Source organism: Oenanthe melanoleuca, chromosome 3, assembly GCF_029582105.1.
Source record: "Oenanthe melanoleuca isolate GR-GAL-2019-014 chromosome 3, OMel1.0, whole genome shotgun sequence".
NCBI classification, from domain to species: domain Eukaryota; kingdom Metazoa; phylum Chordata; class Aves; order Passeriformes; family Muscicapidae; genus Oenanthe; species Oenanthe melanoleuca.
The window spans coordinates 64418256-64438479 of record NC_079336.1 but is presented as its reverse complement, the minus strand read 5'-3'; the positions used below and the strand labels follow the sequence as shown (position 1 = coordinate 64438479).

General features: G+C 39.2%; 2 protein-coding genes across 6 annotated transcripts in view; one reads left to right on the top strand and one right to left on the bottom strand.

Moving 5' to 3' along the window:
* Positions 1-841: 841 nt before the first annotated feature.
* On the bottom strand, positions 842-16224 carry OPN3 (opsin 3). The gene is made up of 4 exons (XM_056488593.1): positions 15798-16224; positions 5246-5565; positions 4067-4318; positions 842-1621 (listed from the first exon to the last, which is right to left on the bottom strand). The coding sequence occupies exons 1-4, from the start codon at positions 16147-16149 to the stop codon at positions 1352-1354; spliced, it is 1194 nt and encodes a 397-aa protein (XP_056344568.1). The 5' UTR covers positions 16150-16224; the 3' UTR covers positions 842-1351.
* Positions 15726-20224, top strand: part of WDR64 (WD repeat domain 64) — a 66858-nt gene continuing 62359 nt past the window's right edge. For 2 of the 5 annotated variants that reach the window (XM_056488589.1, XM_056488588.1), the window contains exon 1: positions 15726-15877. The gene's annotated coding sequence lies outside the window, so the exon portion shown is untranslated. The remainder of the gene's footprint in view (positions 15878-20224) is intronic. The other 3 variants (XM_056488592.1, XM_056488591.1, XM_056488590.1) reach the window with 2 other exon arrangements.

Genomic DNA, 20224 nt, shown 5'->3' with positions numbered 1-20224 from the left:
AATGGGAGAGAAAGGTCTTTCCACCTACACTGTAATAAATTTTCCAGTTGTGACAACACCAGAATAGAGCAAAGATGGACTTTCAATTTTTTAAAAATATGACAAAACTGTAAATAATCTGATGCTACTCAAAGACTCACAGTTACAACACTTAAATTCCATAGCATTGTGTGAATTTTGAAACAGTGCTGAAGTACAGAAAATAGTTCTATTTAAAAAGATGAGCAAATAGGACTGCAGCACACTAACTTCACAGAGCCACACTTAAAAAGCCAATGACAGGCTACAAGAAAAACTTAAAAACTTACCGCCAACAGTTCAAAAAATTGCTTTAGGTTGTTAGTTCAGCATGCAGCGCCAGGGACACTGACATTCAAAAAGGCATTGCAAGGGCATCACAGCAGGGTGCCCACATTGTCAGCTCCACACTTTTTAATCTCTTAATGAAAATTCTTCATTTCATGAAAGGAAATGAAATCTCACAATTTCAAGGAGTATCATTCCGTTCCATTTCAAAACTTTAACTTCTCCTGAGAATTTTCTTTTTTTTTTTCCAGTTTCATTTCACTGCCTTGTGTTTTCTTTCTTTGTATTTTCACTTCATTCGTTGATTTCTTGTTTCATTTCCTCTCATGAAAGGAAATACAATCTAGCTACTTCAATGTAAATCGTTTCATGAAGTTTTGGCTCATTTCACTGCACTTCAAACAGAGTACCTAAGATAAGAAATATACAACTTCAAGTATTTAGTTTTCATATATTGTTACATGATTGTCAGTGTGGTAAATATGTTGTTTGCCAACTAATAAAGAATCATACACTTATTGTTAATTACTCAAATTTTACCTTCATAAATCAGTGGGTAGTTTCTCTTTTTAGTTTCCCTATTGATCTTTAGAAAGGTCAACTGAAACACTGAAATACAATTGTTCTCACATCTCAGTACTTCCTTCAAGCTGTATCCAATAAGCTGCAATAGCAGATCGTGTCCTAGTTGTTGGGGAAAAAATATTTCACTGAGAACAAAATTATATAAATAAGATCCATTTAATTATTCACTGAAGGCTCAACATACAGAAAACATTAAAATACCAGAAGTTCTGAATGGCAATCATAAAATATGCTTCAAGAAAATTCAGAGTAATGACATCCATCAACAATTTTAGCAGAGATTTCTGTACTGTGACCAAAAGTGAACTACTTGGAGAGCTCCAGATGCTGAATCCCTTCAGTATTTTGCAGCTTAAGAATGTGGTTTCCTTTGACAGCCCACAGACACTGCAGCTGAAACCAGTCTCCAGCCTCAACAGTCTAGTGGCTGAAATCCATCTCATTCTCATGTCTCTTCAGCTCATCCCTGCAATGGCTTTACTTGGATGACATTTACTTTTGTTTCATTGTGTTTACTGCTGTCATCAATTTGCTCAGTGTCATCACTGGTGATAATAAAAATGACAGAGGAAGAGCTGAAAGTCACTTTCTTCTTTGGCCTGTCTCCTGCTTTCTGAGACATAACTATTGGTCGTATTGGTTTGTCACTCCCTGTTGCTGGTGTCTCTTTCATTGTCCTCTGGAATCTCATCAGGCGAAAGCACAGAAGTTGCAAAAGGCAGCGTCGAAACTGCAAGAGAATAAACAGAATGATGTTCAGCTTCCTAAGCATTCACTATCACCTACAAGCAAGTGAAGGGCACAGTACATACAGCAAATGACTCAAGAGACTTCTGCATATCTTCTGAGTGAGTTTTTGTAGTGGGTACTTTTTTTCTCTACATCTGAAGAGAATCACTGAGCCAACAGAGGGCACTGAAATGCAACTGAATTGCAGCAGCTACAAGATCTGCACAAGACAAGAGGACTAGGTTCCAAAATGTGCTACAAGTTTTGTTTCCATATTCAAAAATCACACATTAGACCCAGCAAGGGAAGAATATTCTCAGAAAAACTTTACAGGAGGATACAGAGGGAAGGAACAAGAGGAGGAAGGGGATACAAAGGGATGTTTAATTATTCACTGAAGGCTCAACATACAGAAAACATTAAAATACCAGAAGTTCTTCCTTTTAAGTAACTCCAGGGTCTGGAATTTGAACAAAAGCATTTGTCACAGACGTAAAATGAAATTTCAGTGGTTAGTAACACAGATGTCAAATGTTCCCCTTGAATATGGATGGAACAGATAACTAGTAGCTATCTCTGACACAGGAAGTCTGTTCTACTGTGTGACTAAATAATGTGAGGTATTCAGTGAAAGCTCACACGAGCACATAGAATGCAAATTTGAGTAGTAGCAGTTTATTAATTCTCTAATTATGGTCTCCTCTTCAACAAAACAAAGGTCCAGATATGAGGGTTAAAGGATGCATTCATTCAGTAGTTCTATGTTTGCACACATTTCAAATATGATCCTTTGGGGAAGAACTCCAGTTCTACAAGAAACAAGAGGGCAACTTCCCATTTGTTTAACAACACAACAAACATCCAGGAGCAAGTGGAAATAATGCACCTTTTCTCTCAAAAGGGGGTAGGACTTCTATTTTTAGCCTTCCCTTTAGTTGTGTTAAGGACTACTCTATTATCCTGCACGGTCAGTGCCTCTGTTTTCCCAGAAATCATGCAAGAAGCAATCTGACATGTCAAGCTGGAACAAGGTTTTGCTGTGGAAAATGAATCCTACTCTGACACATGGAAGGCAATAGGTCTGTCCTGCTGGGAAAGAAACCTAGCTAATTACAAGATCTCATAAAAGGATCATCTCAGAGAAAGAATGGTCATGTGGAAGCCTTGACAACTTCAGAGGAAATGGTCTACCTCTGAGTAGCAAAGAAGATAGAAAGTGCAAGCATGTTAGAACCAGGTCAGATAAAGGAAGGCTATTGTAGAGAATTTGTTTTAGGTTTCCTTCTGAGGGTAAAATAATCAAAAAACAATAAGCAAAACTACTATCATTTTGGTCCTAATCTGGAATTAGAGGCAAGAGAAAAATACTACACAGTGCATCTCTAATAAGCATGTTCAGATGATTGATGCTTATCCTGGTTGTGTCTTTACTGGCATTATACCTGACACAAGTTTGATTTGCTGCTGGGTATCAGAACCCACAAAATGTTTTTCAGATAAGATACTCAGCCTGACAACTAGGTACAGAGTCAGTGCCAGTGTATTTAAAGTCACTGTTGAAAAAGCCTTTTTGAAGGTGACTGTTGTTAGCTTCCCATACCCAGGATAACTCTGATATTGTGCAGCCGTGTAACTGTGGATCAGCCTGCTGTGAAATGAGCTGTGGGGGAAGAACTGCAAGAGGCCACATTGGAGGCCTCCTGCTTTTACTCAGGAAAGCAGTTAAGCTCCCCCTTGACCTTGGTCCTGACCTGAGCTGCACTCAGGCTTTGCTTGGCTGCCTGCATGACTGATTGGTCCTCTGCCTCTCCCTGCAGGCTGCTGCCTGGCAACTGCAAGCCAGTGCAGGAAATCACAGAAAAGTCCATCTCTATAATGGGTTTAAAGGTAAGAAAAACTCAGCAAAACCCCTCCAGCAATCATTCATGGTTTTTTACTGTTTGTCAAGGGATTCTGTTGAACACCAGATATCTTTATACTATCTTAATTTCAGAAGTTTACAATGTGCATGTTACACTTCCACTATCAGTCCTTGTGTTGCTATAACACAGAAGTCAGAGTAAAGTTTTTTTATTCCTAAAAAACACATGGATTATTCTAAATTTTCTCTGATGGAGTTCTACTGTGGTAAGGGAGTGATTTAGATGAGGTCTTCTAGTAGCAATCCATTTCACAGGCAAACTGTCAAAACTAGACATTTAAATTCTGACACTTTTTGTGTGTCCCTTTTGTGAGGTAAATGTTTGAATTCACATACCAGAAAATTAAATTTCTATTCTGGTGGTATTTAAGCACCAGGGATTTTACTTCTTCTAGATTGTCACAATTTATCCTAGATGTTAAATTTCTTAAAAAAATTTTCAGATTAAAGTACATCAGACCTAAACTCCTCAACTATGATACTGGCTACTAATAATTCAAACAAGAAAACCTTTAATGTACTTACCTTTCTACTCATGAAGATATAGATAACTGGATTATAAGCAGTGCTTGACTTGGCAAAGAAAGATGGGATTATAGCTACTGTTGGAGTTACGAGGTTGCTATAGCCATATGTTATTAAGAGGGAGACCACTGCATAGGGCATCCAACAAATAAGGAATGTGGAGATCATCAAGAAACACATTTTAGCCACCTTCTTTTCATATCTTAGAAGTTTGACCACTTGAACTGTCTGGAAATCTTCTACACAGCGAAGCTGTCGAGAAAAAAATAGTAAATTAAAGTAGCTTTATGTTTTACTTGAACCTGGATAGTTCTACATTTATTTATAAGTAACTGACTCACTCTTTTTGTTTAAGGCACAGACACCATACATATTATCCTTTAAACCACAATTCTTCTGGAAGTTTACATCATGTTTCTCAGATTTTATTCTCTACATTAAGTGCAAAAATACAAGATGAGAAAAAATAGTATAGCCAATCTACTAGAAAAGAACAAATCCAGTTATTTAACAAAGCATGCTGCAGTTATAAGTACTTTAGAAAAATAACTTGCCCTCAACTATTGCATAAGCAAGTTCAGTTTACATTAGTCATCCTATGACTAGTTAGACAGTCCTGTAGATTCATGGAAAAAATTTTTAGAGAAAAGAAAATTCATAAATAGATTTCTCTGTACTGCTTTGTCACATAGTTTGTTACCCTAAATTATGAAATCTCTCAAGCAGAATACTAGACAGCAGGTTCCCATGTTACCTGAGTCATAAAATAAGGAAAAGGACATGCACATGAACATACTCCACAAATTATCCATTGTGCCAATCCTGTTGACCATAAACTTGAATGAGTCCAGACTAATGACCCATAGAATATTAATCATTTTCTCATACTAAGGATTTAAATGGAATTTTCAGGTGAGGATCTGATGTAGATTAGTAAGCAGTAGCAGTTCCCTACTTCCTCCCAGTAAAACCACACAACAAATAGACCTCAGTAGCTCTAGGCTGGTTCTCTCCCAATCCTACAACCTATCTAGTGGTACCTGACATGGATGAACATGAAAAATTCAAAAGTTTGAATGGGAAGTGAGAGTGCAAATTTGGCTAGGATCCAACCTTAATATACAGCTTCAACATTTTTCACTGATAATATTACATTAAGTCTTATTTGAACTAACTTACCATTCTTACTGCATGCAGAATATGGCCATAGCAATAGGCCATGATCCCAACAGGTGCTACTAGACAGCCAAGGAAAAAAAGGAGCACGAAGGAGGTATCGTTGGGGTCTTTTGACTTCCAGTCCACTGAGCAACCTAACCCATGAATTTCCAGTGTGTATCTGTTCCAGCCCAAAAGAGGTGCTCCAGTCCAGGCTAGTGAGTACAGCCAGATGTAAGTGATAGCCCGCCAAGACCAAGAGAAGTCAATCACTTTGGCATGGACCACCCGAATGTAGCGCTCGTAGGCAAGAGCAGTGAGAGTCATAATTGAAACAATTCCTGTAAGAAAAGTAAAATCAATTAAATTATTCATAAATACTGTAAATGGGACTGAACTGCTCTTGATAAATGTTTCCTTTGCTAGCAGGTTTACTCAAAATAACCTAGCTCATATTATGAATCTAACACCAATAAGATGTTTTATGCATTATTCACTAACTATTAATCCAAACAGAACCACCAACTTCAAACTACTCAGAGCAGGACACTGATGTCAGATCCAGGATGTACAATAGCTAAGAAGTGGGACAAGGAAAAAAGAGACCAAGTCAATACTTCTTCCTAAACATTACTTTAGTATGTGAGGTATCATGGTCCATGGTTTGGGTTTTTTTCTGTTGGCAATTGCTGTAGGGTTTGTTGTAGTTATACATACATTCCTTTGGAGTTTGTGGTTTCCTTTGGCTGTTGTTGTCAAGGATTTTTAAAAGAAAAAGCTATCATATAAAACTGAGATAATCAGCAATAAAAAAAATCTCTTAGAAACTTAGTGAATTGAGAGTTGAGACTGAAATTAAAGAAAACCTTCCGCAACTGAAATCAGAGGTGTGCACCTTTAATGTGAACAAAATTACTAGAATAATTCCACTTTATTTCAAGGTATCCTGGAAGTCTTTGCATTCCAAGAAGAACCAGGAAGGCAAAGCATCACATTGCTGGAGGTGTCCCATCTGAAAGACATTCAGTTATTTTGAGTGTCCTTTCCCATCTTGCTGCTTTCAGAAAAATATCACTCCTTGTTTATTTATGCATTCTCTTCCTTTTCTGTCCATCTCAAGCCCAGTACACAATTATCAGCATGTTATTACAGAAATCACACATTATCTTCAGCTCTCAGTATTACCCTATCCAGACACTTTTATAATTTCATGAAGTTGAGGCAATTCTGCCTTGATTAGAATATAAGGATTTTGTTTCAATGGTCTGTAACACTTGAGGATCAAAAACCAAATTGCCCATCAGGCCACTGCCTGAAATCTGTTATGATTCAGTCATCAAGCTCATAAACACAGGCTCTTAAACAACAAAAGGGTATATTTCACAGCATTTTGTCTATACAGATATCTGTGTCTAAGTCTGTATAGATTTTATCTAATACAAAGCACAGGTATTTTTTCATGCATACGCACAGCATTTAATTTCTCCAAGTACACCCATATGTGCCATAATGTGCATGTACACAGCTGTCAGAAGATCAACTGTGCATATTTCACTACCAAAGAGAGAATAACCATGTTTTTACAAAGCAGAAACCTGATCTCACTTTGAGAAATGGACAAACATTTAATGAAAACAAATTACAGAAGGACCAGCAACATGGATTTTAGGAAGACAACTAAGAGTAACAAAATCTAGAGCAACACATAGCTTCCCTGTATTCAACAGCAAAAGCAGTTTATTATTAACCAAGTATCTCACAGTTGGATATCCTTTAGGATTTTAAGAAAGTTACTTTATGCTGCAGTTATGAAAGGATTCCCCCTTTATAAGAGGTGAGCTTAGAAAACTTTTTTGATTAAGAGAAGTTCCTTCTCTAAAAGAAAATGTGCCACACTCTTTCATAGATCTTTTAAAAAGAAACAATTTTTTTAATGCGCTTTTTTTCTAGTTATCTTTAAACCTTCATCACAAAAAGATGTAGACATTGTTAGCCATGCAGTAACCTTTCACATTTAGTTTTGTGAGTTTTTTTCCTTGTACAAATCATTGCTGTGGAATTTCACTTTCATAGCTTGAAATTGGACTAGCAAATGTGGGCCAGGTTTCCAAAGACCTTAAGGATGGGTTTGTTGGTGAGTTGAGTTTTTTAAAATGAAGTTAAATAGTTGTCCTTCATGCCTTTTTTTGTGACCTAACATGCTGAAAATACATTGAATAATGTGGATCTAAGCAAAATATTAGTAGGTATTAGGAAATTACTACAGGACTTTATAGGTACTATTCTACACTTACACTGGCTCAGGCAAGTGCTTTATTCAATCAAATGCAGTCTACTTCCTGAACACAAGGTAAGGCAACAAGTTCCCCTTCCATTTCCCTTCCCCAAAAATTATGAATTACAAAAGTTTACCTGACAGTTATGGTAGTCATCCACAGACATGTTTATGGAAGAAAATCACATCACTCAAGGCTGGCTTTGTTTATATAGTGCTCTGCAGCCTTGTCTGATCAGTGGAGAGAAAGAGCAGCTCCTCAGGACAATGAGTCACAATACTTAAATTAACCTTTTGCTCCTTACCACCTTCCTTCATTGAATGGTATTCAATGACTAATGTCCCTGTGTGGGCTTAATACTTCCCCATCCCTTTTATGAGTGCTGAATTCTAGCCATAACAAAGTAATCAAAAGCACACATACTTGGCTGAAAGTACAGGTGTTCACAAGCAATAATTTCCTGAGTCCTTGACATTCTCAAGGAAGTCACTGGCTGCTCAATATCTCTAAAAATCATTATGTGCAAATACATATTCGAACAACGCTCTATCAAGCCCCTTTCTATATAAAACCACTGTTCTTCAAAAACACACTTGAATTTTCCTCCCTGAACTGTAAATGGGACCTTGGACAGCCTGTTGGACAGTAGACACCAAAATGCAAATCCCTGTTCTGTTGGTATTCAAGGACTGTCTGGCAGCACACAGACACAAGGCAGCAAATGCAGGTCACAGCACAAGATATATATGATTTATGCATGCATATGGCTCCATTTTCTATGTTTCATTCAGTTTCTGTAGTCTAGTGCAGAGGAAAGCACTGAATTTTACTTCCCTCCCTGTCCCCACTCCTCTCCAGGAGCTTTTCTGGAAATTATTAAATTTTATCCTGAATGAGTTTCATATTTTAATATGATGAAATGTCTGCTGATTAAAAAACCAAATCTGTTACAGAAAGCCATTATGGTTATTGTTTGGCTATTAACCCCCCCTTAGCAAAAACAGGCATTTCAAACCAATTTCTACCTTTTATCTGAAACAAATTTTGTTATGCTTCTTGAGGTACTGGAGATCTACATATTTTGATTCAAGGCTAAGATCCAAGATTCTGAGGGTTGATTTACTCTACCAGCAATTTATTCTTTATAGCTCTTTCAGAAAGATTTTACTGCCCAGTATTTATGTCTGATATACAGATTTTCATCTCAGACAATACCCCTTTCTGTAAGTGCTGATTATAAACATAAACACTCTTTGTGTTTAGGAATTGCTGCTAGTTTTAGCTCTAATTTTAGCCTGGACAATTACCCTAGCACAAATGAGGTCATTACCATTGAAGTTGCAGAAAAATGTAGGAAAACTGAAGTGTCTTCTTGTTTAAGCCACTAGTTTGCAATTTCTATGTTGCAACTCCTCTTCCTCTCTAACAGCCAGCCACACAGAATCAGGGAGCAGTGACAAGCTACTTCTTGTTACTTGGATGTTTATGAAAAAAAAAATCTCATTTTGCCATTTTGTATTGTTTTCCTACTGAAATACTTAATTTAATGTAGATTTGATTATGTACCATATATGATAATTATCTCTTCCGTATTCTGGCCTTCTCCAGGAGTCAGTTCTGGATACATCATTAAATACTTCAATCTGCATAGTGTGTAGGTCATCACAGAGAAGACAGCAAAACACAGCTAAGCTGTATTGTGTTATACCATACAATGTGTATATTCTGACTTTAGGATCCTTAATTAGAAGAAAAATATTGCAGTGCCTTCCAAACTGAAGTGTGTGTTTCAACAAGTTTGAACAATCACAACAGCTTCTGCCCTCTCCATGCAAGATACACCTTATTTTCACATTGAGTCTCTGCCCCAAGGATGGCCTATCATTTGGTCAGAGGTGGTATCAAATATTCCTGAAGACTGAGCATCTCTACAGAGCAACTGCAGCACAACATAGCAAATAAGATCCATTTTTGAGACAGACTGTGGCTTCTGTCAAAGGCCATATGATTTTCTGTATCAATTAATCCTTGCCCCACATTCAAGTGCTGAATGACTATTTTGCATACCTAATCACAGAAGAAAGCCACCCTTCTGCAGTCTCTCCTCACCTCTTTTCACATCTGAAAAGCTGGACAGCGAAAATTTAGTAGAAGCAACTTCCTATCCATAGCAAGAAAGGGTTTATTGCACTCTCTAGTTTTGTACTACAAAATATATAACCAGTCTATTTGAATTCAGCAATTAGGCATTACAGTAAGTTTCAGGCACCAGCTATGTATCAATTCTAATTTATCAAGCAATTTTAACAATTGCATTCAAATCTAGGTAGGTGAAAAATCACTTCTCTTAGACATAACAGACTTCAAGTATATTCCATATGTAGCTGTCCTATAAAATTATGGTGAAATAAATCACCTCTTCCAGATTCAATATTCCAAGTGATTAACTCGCTCTGGGGGAAAAAAAAACAAAGTTAAATCTGAAAGCATGCTGATTGAGCCTCCAGCTATTTGTAACACAAGATCGTAAAACTATCTGCTGAGTAACAACAGAAAATGCTTTTAGTGAGATTAAATCAGTGCATATAACATACATGGTAATGCAAGAGGGTGGCACAGGACATCACTGTCACTGTGCAGGGAAGAGCCTTAGATGAACAGGCTGTAATTGAAGCCAGGTCCACAAGACACTCTCAAGCAATTAGTCCTTACTTCAGTATGTGGTGGGTGTGGTGATGGTGGTATCAGTTTGCCTTGAAATGAAAAAATAAAAGAACCTCAGCGGTACACGCAGTAGCTTTTCACAGGACAGCAGAGTCTGTAAAACTTGAACAATTTTTCCCATCCTCTAGCTCACATTACTGGAATGAAGTATACACCCAGATATACACCCAGATACCAAAATCTGATTTGGTAGCTCATTGAGATCTAACTGCTGCAATGGCAATTTGTCCAGAAGGGACGTAATACTTTTAATTAATTTGACATTAAAAGTTGGCAGTGGTTTTTTTACCCTTACAAAAACAGCTTGCATTTAGGAAAGACAGAGGTCTCTAATCACACTTCAGGAACAGTAGCCTTTCAATTGCAAACAAGGTTTAATGATATAAAGTCTACCCCAGAGTACACCCTGACTATGCAATCTTCTGCCAGGAGACTGCCTCAGACAAAGAGTTTTAGTGCCTATTCCTCAAGACCATTCCTGTTATCAACCAGTTTTTCCACTCCTTTCTTCCTTTGCACAATTGAACTTAAAAGTTGTCAGAACACCAGTACTGGCCAATGATTTAGCTGAACATTACTTTTAGCTGAAGTGATTTATGATTGAGGGGTTATGTGTGTATGCTCCACGTGATAAGACTAGCATACCTCAAAGACCTCAGGGCCTATTTCTATGTACTGAAGACATTAAAACAGACACCCACTGCCTGGGTGGAGGTGAGCAGTACACAAATTTCTCTTGTGGACATCAAGTTCTGACAGTCACTGTCATTCAAAAAAAACCTTTGAATATCTGTGAGAATCCAGCAGATATACAGAAAGATCATGGCACTCTGACCCTGTATTTCACAATTACCCTTTTACCTGAAGAAAGAAATTATCTATGTTGTCTAACCAAGACTTTTGAGTATGTTTAGCTCTCAGATGTCTTCTCCAGAAATCATAACCAAAAAGCTATGCTGTCAGTGATAGCACACCTCCCAGATATGAGTTGTATTGCTAAATCAGATAAAGAGATTACACAGATCTCTACTACTTACAGCTTGGTTGACTACAGACAAGGAAAGAGTTAGAAGCTTTTTATATAAAGAGAGGGTGGCAGATGCAGTAGGGCCAGCATAGAGCTGACTGCACAGCTCCATAGAAAGGTGACCCTCATGGTATAAATACATCACTTAATTGATGTGCAGCTATCCTATCACACCAGGATACATCACCTGTAACAAAATAAACACTGCAACTCAGTGAAACAAAATTAAGTGGGGATTAGCGTCCAAAACAGACAACTACGTCAGGAAAGCTTAGTCTAAGACTTGTCAGGTAATTATTTATGTCATTTTCCCTACACTAATATATGAGGTGCTAAGAATGGCTTTGTAGTAGAGAAAAAAAAAACCTTCTTGCAGCCTCTGCTATGAAGACATGTACCTAGACTGTATCTTGATTTCAGACTCTAATGAGTAAAAAAAACAGGGACTGTTATTTGTGTGACAAGGACAGATGTTCAGGAGTCAAAATTATCTGTTTTGCACTGAAGCAAGCAGGTCTCTACACCTTCTAAAGGCTCAATGAAAATCTTTCAAGTCACAGAAAACACAGGCAGTAGCACAAAGATCAGGTTCTGAGCTGTACAGTACAACTCAAGAGCAGATGTTGCTACACGAGCTTGTCTCACAGTAAAGTTATGATAATGCAGAAGTAGACTATTGTGAGGAACACAAAAACCAGCCATTCATTCCTAGACAGACAATCTGTAGTTCTGCTGTCATCTTCTCAGTTTAAATGTTTCAGACTGTGAACATCTGCTTACAGGGTCCAAGTTCTGGATCTTAACACGCCTCCAGTTGGCTGGTAAAATGAGAAGCACTCTTACAAAGAAAATGCTCAATTCTTCAATGTAAAATTATTAGAAGTGTAGAGAGTGCCCTCGTATCTGTGGGGGAGGAAATAAGTCATTATTATGTAATGTAGGCTTCTGAAAATATAGATGCTACTGGTTTATTTTAAGCCTATGTAATACCTATAAATTTAATCATATTGAAAGCCTTAAGAGGAACACAGGAATACCTTGATCTCAGCTTTCAAAACAGTATGAGGAAAAACCTAATGACACGTGAAAACTTTAAATAAAGCTGCTGAATCGTGATTTTCAACATGATGCTGGATTAACTACAGTAATTAGGAAGAATCTGATTTTTGAAATTAGTTGAGAATTAGCTCTGAATTTAAAGTGAAAATCCTATTAAAAAAAAAAAAAAAAAAAAAAAAAAAAGCAGATTTAATAACTTGTCCCAAACTTGTTTACTATCAGGGGAACCTCTCATTTATAAGTCAACACATGCAGAGCATAACTTACACCACATATTGGGTCTTAGGGGTTGTCCTTCTGATTAAAAAGCATGCATAAGGATGGAAAATAAGACTGAACAGCCTTCAGACCTGAAGGGCTGCCACAGAAAGCTCTTGTAGCAATGTCCAAGATCATACCCAAGAATGAAATCACAAAGGTGTAAATAAAGAGTCATCCCATCTAAAATGATCCAGACTGGGTCCAACGCCAGGATACATCCACACCACTAAAGTAACCTCACATGGTCTGTTATGGTTTAACAGACTCCACATCCATGGTATCAGAGCTACCACCACTTCATTCTAGAAACATCTTTACTATGTCACTGTGGCTTACTGAGCAAATGAACACTGAAAAGCTGTAAGTACTCTGCCTAGTTAATGAGAATTTCACTTTTCAAAGCTGTCAATTTTGTATGTCTTCTCATCAACAAATGTACCTTGTATTCCCAAAAGTTCCTGGGGAGACTGTTATGCTTTCAGAAGCACTTGTAAGTAATACACATGTAAGACTTCCATTACATTACTTTCCCTACCACCAACACTTCAAAATAACAGGTGACTTGGACTGTTAATATACAAGAGAAATATCTTTATAAATATAATACCTGGTTATTCTGAATGAAATATTTTATCAGTGTGTTCACCACTACCAGGGGCAAAAAAAATCCCAAAAATAAACAAATAAACAAAAAACCCCATCCACATAAAAGCTAGGAAAAAAAAATCACAAAAAAATCCCCAAACAAACAAACAAACAAACAAAAACAAAAACAAAACAAAAACAAAAACAAAAAAACAAAAAAAAAAAAAAAAAAAAAAAAAAAAAACAAAAAAACAAAAAAACAAAAAAAAAAAAAAAACGGGGGGGGAAAGGGGGAAACCCATAAAAAAAAAAATCCAGCCAAAATACCTAATCCCAAACAATAGCAAAACATTACCTAAACAGGAAGAAACAAACAAAAAACCTTCAAATTACTGCTTTTTCCATAAACACATTATAAAATGAAAATAGAAGCCATGGTAGCAATAATCCAGATGGCAAACAGAGTATGATGCTCTCTGTAGGGCATCATTTATAATTTTTTTTTCTTCAGCACTGACATGCCCCTGCTTTTCTATGCAGGTGGGGAATCACTTATCTTCAAAAACAGGAAAGAACAATCCTTCTATTTCTAGATGAGACTATGAAAACAATACTGTGGAGATTAAAATTAGACACAGCTTTATCAGATGAGCTTTCAATTTGATTGCCAAGTTAAATATTTTCTATTGCTTTACATGCTGAAAAAAGTAAATTAAGGCATCATTCCTGAACATTAAGTTGTGCATTTACTCTCTGCTTCCATATGATTAACTACACACAAACACACACTTTTCTAATGATAACAGTAATAAAAAAATTCTTCCCAATGAAGCACATTATGGAAGAGGTACATAGCATGACCAGCCACAGGAAGACGTAATTTGACAAACCACAGATGCTAACTTAGCTACTCTGCAGACAAGGCCCATGAATTTGCCTACATTTCTTTGTGAAAAAAAATTCTTAAATAGAGAGATGCAGGAAAGCATCCACACTAAATATATTTGTAGTAACACATTATGTAGCACACCTCAAAATAAACAGAAATTAAAAGTCACATGTGATCAAGCAATTTCCTTACTGATTTATATGCCTTATTGTTTCTATTTTACTATTTCAGAAGATGGTACTAGATTATTATAGTCTGGTTTTTACCCTTACTATGTATCTTATTTTTTGAACCTATATGGAAAATGCCTCCAACAGAAATAGTAAGTATTATATATAAGAGATAAATGTACGAACCAAAATACACTTTACACCCCCTGTGTAAGATTAACATTCAGTTGTCTGGCAGCATCTTCTTGGCAGACAAGTACTTGAGTTTCTCAAGAATTTGAACAGGCTGAATGATGGAGACAACCTTATGCCAGCCAAGTTCTCTAGTACTTTTCCTGAAGCCAACAGCTACACAAATGTCTAAGAGCTGTGCATTGCAGAAATCATCTGGTACCAAACACTGCACAAGTGATTAACTACATCCTGCACTCACCATAACTTCCAAGACATAAAATTTTTGCTGCACTGTGCAGCAGCAGTCAAATCAACCATAAGCAACCATGCCCCTTCGCACAGTAGCCCACAAAATGCAGACCACAGAGCCATGTGAAACAAAGAGTATGTATGCAGGAAAGCTACAAAGCTTATTGAAGACTTTAATGTGTCACCTTAGAGTCAATTTTCAGTGTCTACACGTCCAGTGGGTGCACTGTGATCCACCTCTGCTAGAAGAAGAAGTACCTAACATGAGCTTTAGATTTCATTACTGGTCAGAAACACGAGTCTCTTCTTTTGCAGCATCCTTTACTAGTAAAGAAAAAGCATTATTCCTTTTAAGAGGCTGCATGTACATAGCTGGACTGCAACCTATTCTGCAGATTTCTGCAAAGGGTATGCATTCATTTCAGGAAGGAAAGCAGTGAAGAGTTTATAGGTTTTGAAAATGGAAATAGTGTAAGTACTCCTTCTGCAGTGCTAAATTTTCACGGCAATCGGTGGTTTCCCAAAGCCCAGCTGTGATACCATTATGACTAAAAGATGGTACCCGAATTTCACATATGGATAAGGATATTCAAGGCACTGCCACACACTGCGTAGCTTTATAAACAGACAAGTCGCAACGCTGAGAAAGCTGCTGGGGAGCAGCTCTCCACCTGTTCCCCGGAGGCGGAACACTGCTGACCCTACACCCAGAGTCATACGTGCTCCTTATCCACAGACTGCAGCGCTTCCTCCTATAAAATACAGTGGTTTATGCTCATCAATTCTGCACATCACTCGGTCAACTCCAGACCTCTCCCAACAGCCCTGCTCCCCTTTTCCCCTTACACAGGCAAAGGCGGGAGGTCGAAAAACTGATTCTCGAACAATTTCTTTTTTTGCTTTGAACCGTTTTCTCCAGTACTGTCGTTCTTTTCTTACCAAAAAGCGCCGGCTCCACACACCTCCCACTCCCCTCCCCACACCCAGGGCAGCGACTGGACCCCCGGGCCGGACTGCCCCGGCTGGGAAGCGGGGACGGGGCGGGAGCGGCCGGGGGGGCACGGAGCGGTTGGGGCGGTTGGGAAGCGGGACAGAGCGCGGGACCGCCGGTACAAGCGGGCACGGAGGGAGGCAGCCAGCAGGACAGGGAGGGACCCACCGAAGAGGCTGCTGCTGAAGCCGTCCCAGACGCAGCCGGCGGCGTCCCACACCCAGCGGCTCCTCAGGCAGGACATGAAGGTAAGGCTCACGCCGAAGACGGACACCAGCAGGTCGCTGAGGCTGATATTGACGAGGAAGAGGTTGGTGGGCGTGCGGAGCCGCTTGAACTTGTAGTAGAGCACCAGCACCAGCAAGTTGTTGCACAAGCCCAGCATGCCGATGGTGGCGACCAGCAGCGCCAGCAGCTCGTAGGTGCCGGCGCTGAAGAGGGGCCGCTCGCCCGGCACCTCCTGCTCGGGCGCCGCGGGCTCCGGGCGGCTGGAGGTGTTCGTGCTGTTCTCCGCGGGCATGGCTCCCGGCCGGAGCGGGGCTAAGCCTCCCGGCCCGCTCCCAGCCCCATCGCACGCCGCGGCTCCGGGCAGCAGGAGGAGGAGTCCCCGCTGCCTTCCCGCCCACGGAGGGCGCGCCCTCGAGTGGCTTCGCCCTCGCCTGCCCCGGGGCGGGCCCGGGCCCGGGCATGGCTCCCTTCCGAACGAGCGGCTCTTCTCGCCCTCTTACCGCGGTGAGCAGCCCGGTTGTGGCCGGGATGTGGTTGTTGTGTCCGCTTCCTTAAAAATCTCTGTGCGCTTTGGCTGGGCCGCGGCTGCTGTCAGCAGCGCTTCCCTCGCGGGGCCGCGTTTGGGCACACCCGCTCCGCGGCAAGCTCCGAAGAGGCAGGACCGAAATTTAGGCTTCTTCCCCAGATGTCCTGGCAATGAAGACTCCTGTTATGGCAATAATGTCTTCTCAGGAGGTTCCCCGCGCGGCTCACAGCTTGTCTCTAGGAGTTGGAACTCCCCAAAGCGACCCGGCAACAGCGTGGCCCGTGCAAACCTGTGGTGCGAGTGAGCGCTTGTTTTTTGTCAGCCATGGGGCAAGTAAGGCACCGCAGTTTGCACCGTGGATTTGCCTGTTTTATACTTTGGTCTGTACAGGAGTGCCGTGGCTGCCTGTGTACAGCTCTGGCTGATGTTGGTGTTGGGTGTTGCCCTGAGCTGCGTTCGTGTGCCTGTGCTGTCTCCAAACCCAGCCCTCCGGAGTGTTTCACAGGGAGCTCTCCTCACCATGGTTCTGCACACAAAGCACCTCGCATCAGTTTACCTCACAGGCAGACCTCTAGTCTGTTTGCATTAGTATGTGTTGATATGTGACAGCCTTATTAAGGCCCCAAAGAAAACTTCCAGTTTAGGTCTATTCTTACTTTAGTTTAATTTAAAAAAAAAAAAAAAAAAAAAAAAAACCCAAAAAAAAAAAAAAAAAAACCACCTGTGAAATCATCAGAATTTTAATGTTTTAATGGATACAAGTCTTGTCAAAAATAGCTGGTTGTTTTTCTTATCTTACACACAGTGGTATTAAGTGGTCTAGACTAAGGGTGAACTGAGACTGAAAACATGGATAGTTGAGGTATGTTTGATGTCTTTCAAAGCAAACCTATATACAAATTATGGGCTTCTCATGGCAGTAAATTTTATATGACAAATCACTGCTATAATACAAGATAGTAGGAATACAGTCATAGGTCAGAAAAATTAAACACTAATTAAAGTACCTATTATTGATGTTAACTATTTATGATCCATTTTGTTAAATCCCTCATTTATAATGCAATCAGTAATTTAAACTTACTTCAAAAAGTTAGTTCACTCTGTTTTTTCATCACTGGTCGACAGGGCTTTTCTCATTGTAAAAGAAGGAGCAGCTTCCTTTCTAAAATCAATTTTTGCCATATGTTTTTTACCATGAAAGCTGTATTTACAGAACACATGACCTTCCAAAATTTCTGGTAATAGATCACTCATGAAACATCAGTTTTAGGGAAGACATAATTTTGTCTTTCCTCATCCACAAAAGAAATTTACCTGTACATGACAGACCATGTACAAAAAATATTATGTCAGTGCACAGTTATGGGTTTGTTTAGGAGAGTCACTGCATTCTAGAAGTCTAAAAATGACATAATTGTACCAAATTAATAGTGCACCTCATTGAGAACAAGACATCTCTATTTTCTGCCTGTAAAGGAAAATCTTAAACTGTGTATCTTTTTATCCCTGCAGAATGAAAGGAGAGAAAAGGTGGTAAGAGGAATGGGAAAAATACAATGTAGCGAGTAGTACATGCCAGACAACACAGTGTCCATTTGCAGATTCCATTATATACTTAGGTTTTCTAAGAGGTTTTTCACTACAGCACCTGTGAGAAATACTCCATCTAGATATCTTTGAATTTATAGAAGGTAAGAAAACCCATAACTTCCATTTTATAAAGATCATATCTCAGAATTCCTGGTTTGGGCTTTAGTAGCAAAACTAAATAGATCTATAGATGTGCAATGTCTCCAATACTTTATTTTTAAAAGTCACATTGTTAGTACTGTCAAATTGCTAATGTTATTCAGGTGATCTTGGATACTTCATGAGCAGAGTTCCATTTGTTTTCCATGCAGCATCCCTTCTCACATGAGGCACAACAAAAAGAAATGCTGTTTTATTGTATCATCGGGTCAAAGGCAAAGCTGAAAACAGCCCTGACCCCTGTTCTAGTCCAGATTCTGTTTTACCTAACCCCCTCTAGAACCAATGCAGCTATGGTTTTAATAATCCAACTAATTCTTTAGTCAATCCTGTTCTGCTGCAAAAAGGGTTTTACCTTTACTTTTACCATTGCATAAAAGGATAGACCAGAACCCATTTCTGAAAGTGTATGTGTGTGGCTTACTGGAAGTATGTCAAATGCTAAACGTGTGTAGCTGAGCTCATGGGATTAAAAATGTACAACAAGAAGCAGGAATAGAAGGTCCCCAGTCCTATCTGAAACTCCCAAGGACTTCCTAGATCTCTTCTGCAAGGGTCCTTTTAACATGTTATCTTTTATTCACAATTCACATGGGGTGGAAGAATGCATTGGCTGTAAATTTTCAGGTGGCCAACGTATGCGTACATATGCACAAGACAAACTTCAAAACCCATCCTTGGAACTAATAATGCACAAGTAGGAACTTTTCAGTTACCTGGGACTGTCTTCAGAAGTTTATAGTATTTAGTAATTTGGAATGCTTCAGTGCACCAGAGCATCGAGTTAGAGCTGAAGAATCTGAAGCAGAGTGAATAAACTTTCAAAGTCACTGTTATTGTCTGAGCTTGGGCAGAAGTACACATCACAAATATGACTCCCAGTTGTAACTGCACTATTAAAAATGTCTGGGCTTTTGCAGAGAGAACATTGTGGGGTGGGAAAAAAGTGTTTCAAGACATTCAAGAGATCTCTTTCATTTTATGTTCACTGACTTATGTGTTGCTTTCACTCATTTTCTCTGTTCTCTGTCTTCTGCTAGGTTGCCTTTGAAGTCAGAGGCTCTATATCATCTTTCCTGACAAGTAAAGTGAACAAGAAAGTCAAGCTTTTGTCTATATCAAATACATTTATTCTGGGAGTCAGATAATGCTGGGGTTTTGATGCCTATTTTGAACTTTGTAAGCTTACTTATTTCAAAGGGCGTGGTATAGAGGGAGAATACGCGCTGGTCAAAACTAAAACTTCCCAAAAACTCTGGCTACCTAGCTTCAGCTTTATTTTTTTTTTTTCCAGTGTTCTTCTGGCATATTTTTTCTTACATATTGCTATTCTTTAGCCTTACAGGCAGATGAAAGTTGAGTGATTATTTACTGTGTCTATATATAGCTGCAGGGTATATCTACAGAGCAAGTGTGAGTTTGTGGACAGAAGAAATACCTTTCATCTGTTTCCAACCTATTGGCATTAAAACAAGGCTTTTAATATAGATCTACACTTGTTGATAATGCAGTTTTTAAGTAATAAAAAACACCAACACGCACAACCCTAATGGCAAAGGTTTAAAGCTAGGCCTGCGTCTTGCAGAGCTTGTAATCCTACGTGTATGATCTAGTCCATATTGGGATGTGAACTTTAAATCATAAAGCAGGTAAAGTGCAAATGTTGCAAGCATGTGAGAATATTCTGGACTGAGAGAAGTGCTTGGCTCAGACACGGTTCACTGAAGCAAGCAGAGGTGTGTTCAGCAGGGGAGGTGGACCCAAGCAGGCAGTCCTGGGAGGTGATGGCAGGCGGTCAGAGCATCTCTGCTGCAGTTGGAAGCTGCTGCAGCCTGTTCCATGATGTGCGAGCTCTGGTATACCTGACATGTGTACAAAGAGCTGTTCTAGCTGCAGGTGTGATTCATCTCACCTAAATGATGCATTTGAAAGTTAAGCACCTAAAACCAGTAAGATGAATCACCCTCTGGAAGTGTTTATTGACTGGCACATAAGATGACTTGAATAATTAACTTTTAGATGCCTAAGTTAGATGAGATGAACTTCATCTTGGTTAGAGAAACCTGTGTGGGGCTGTGCTATGTGCTCA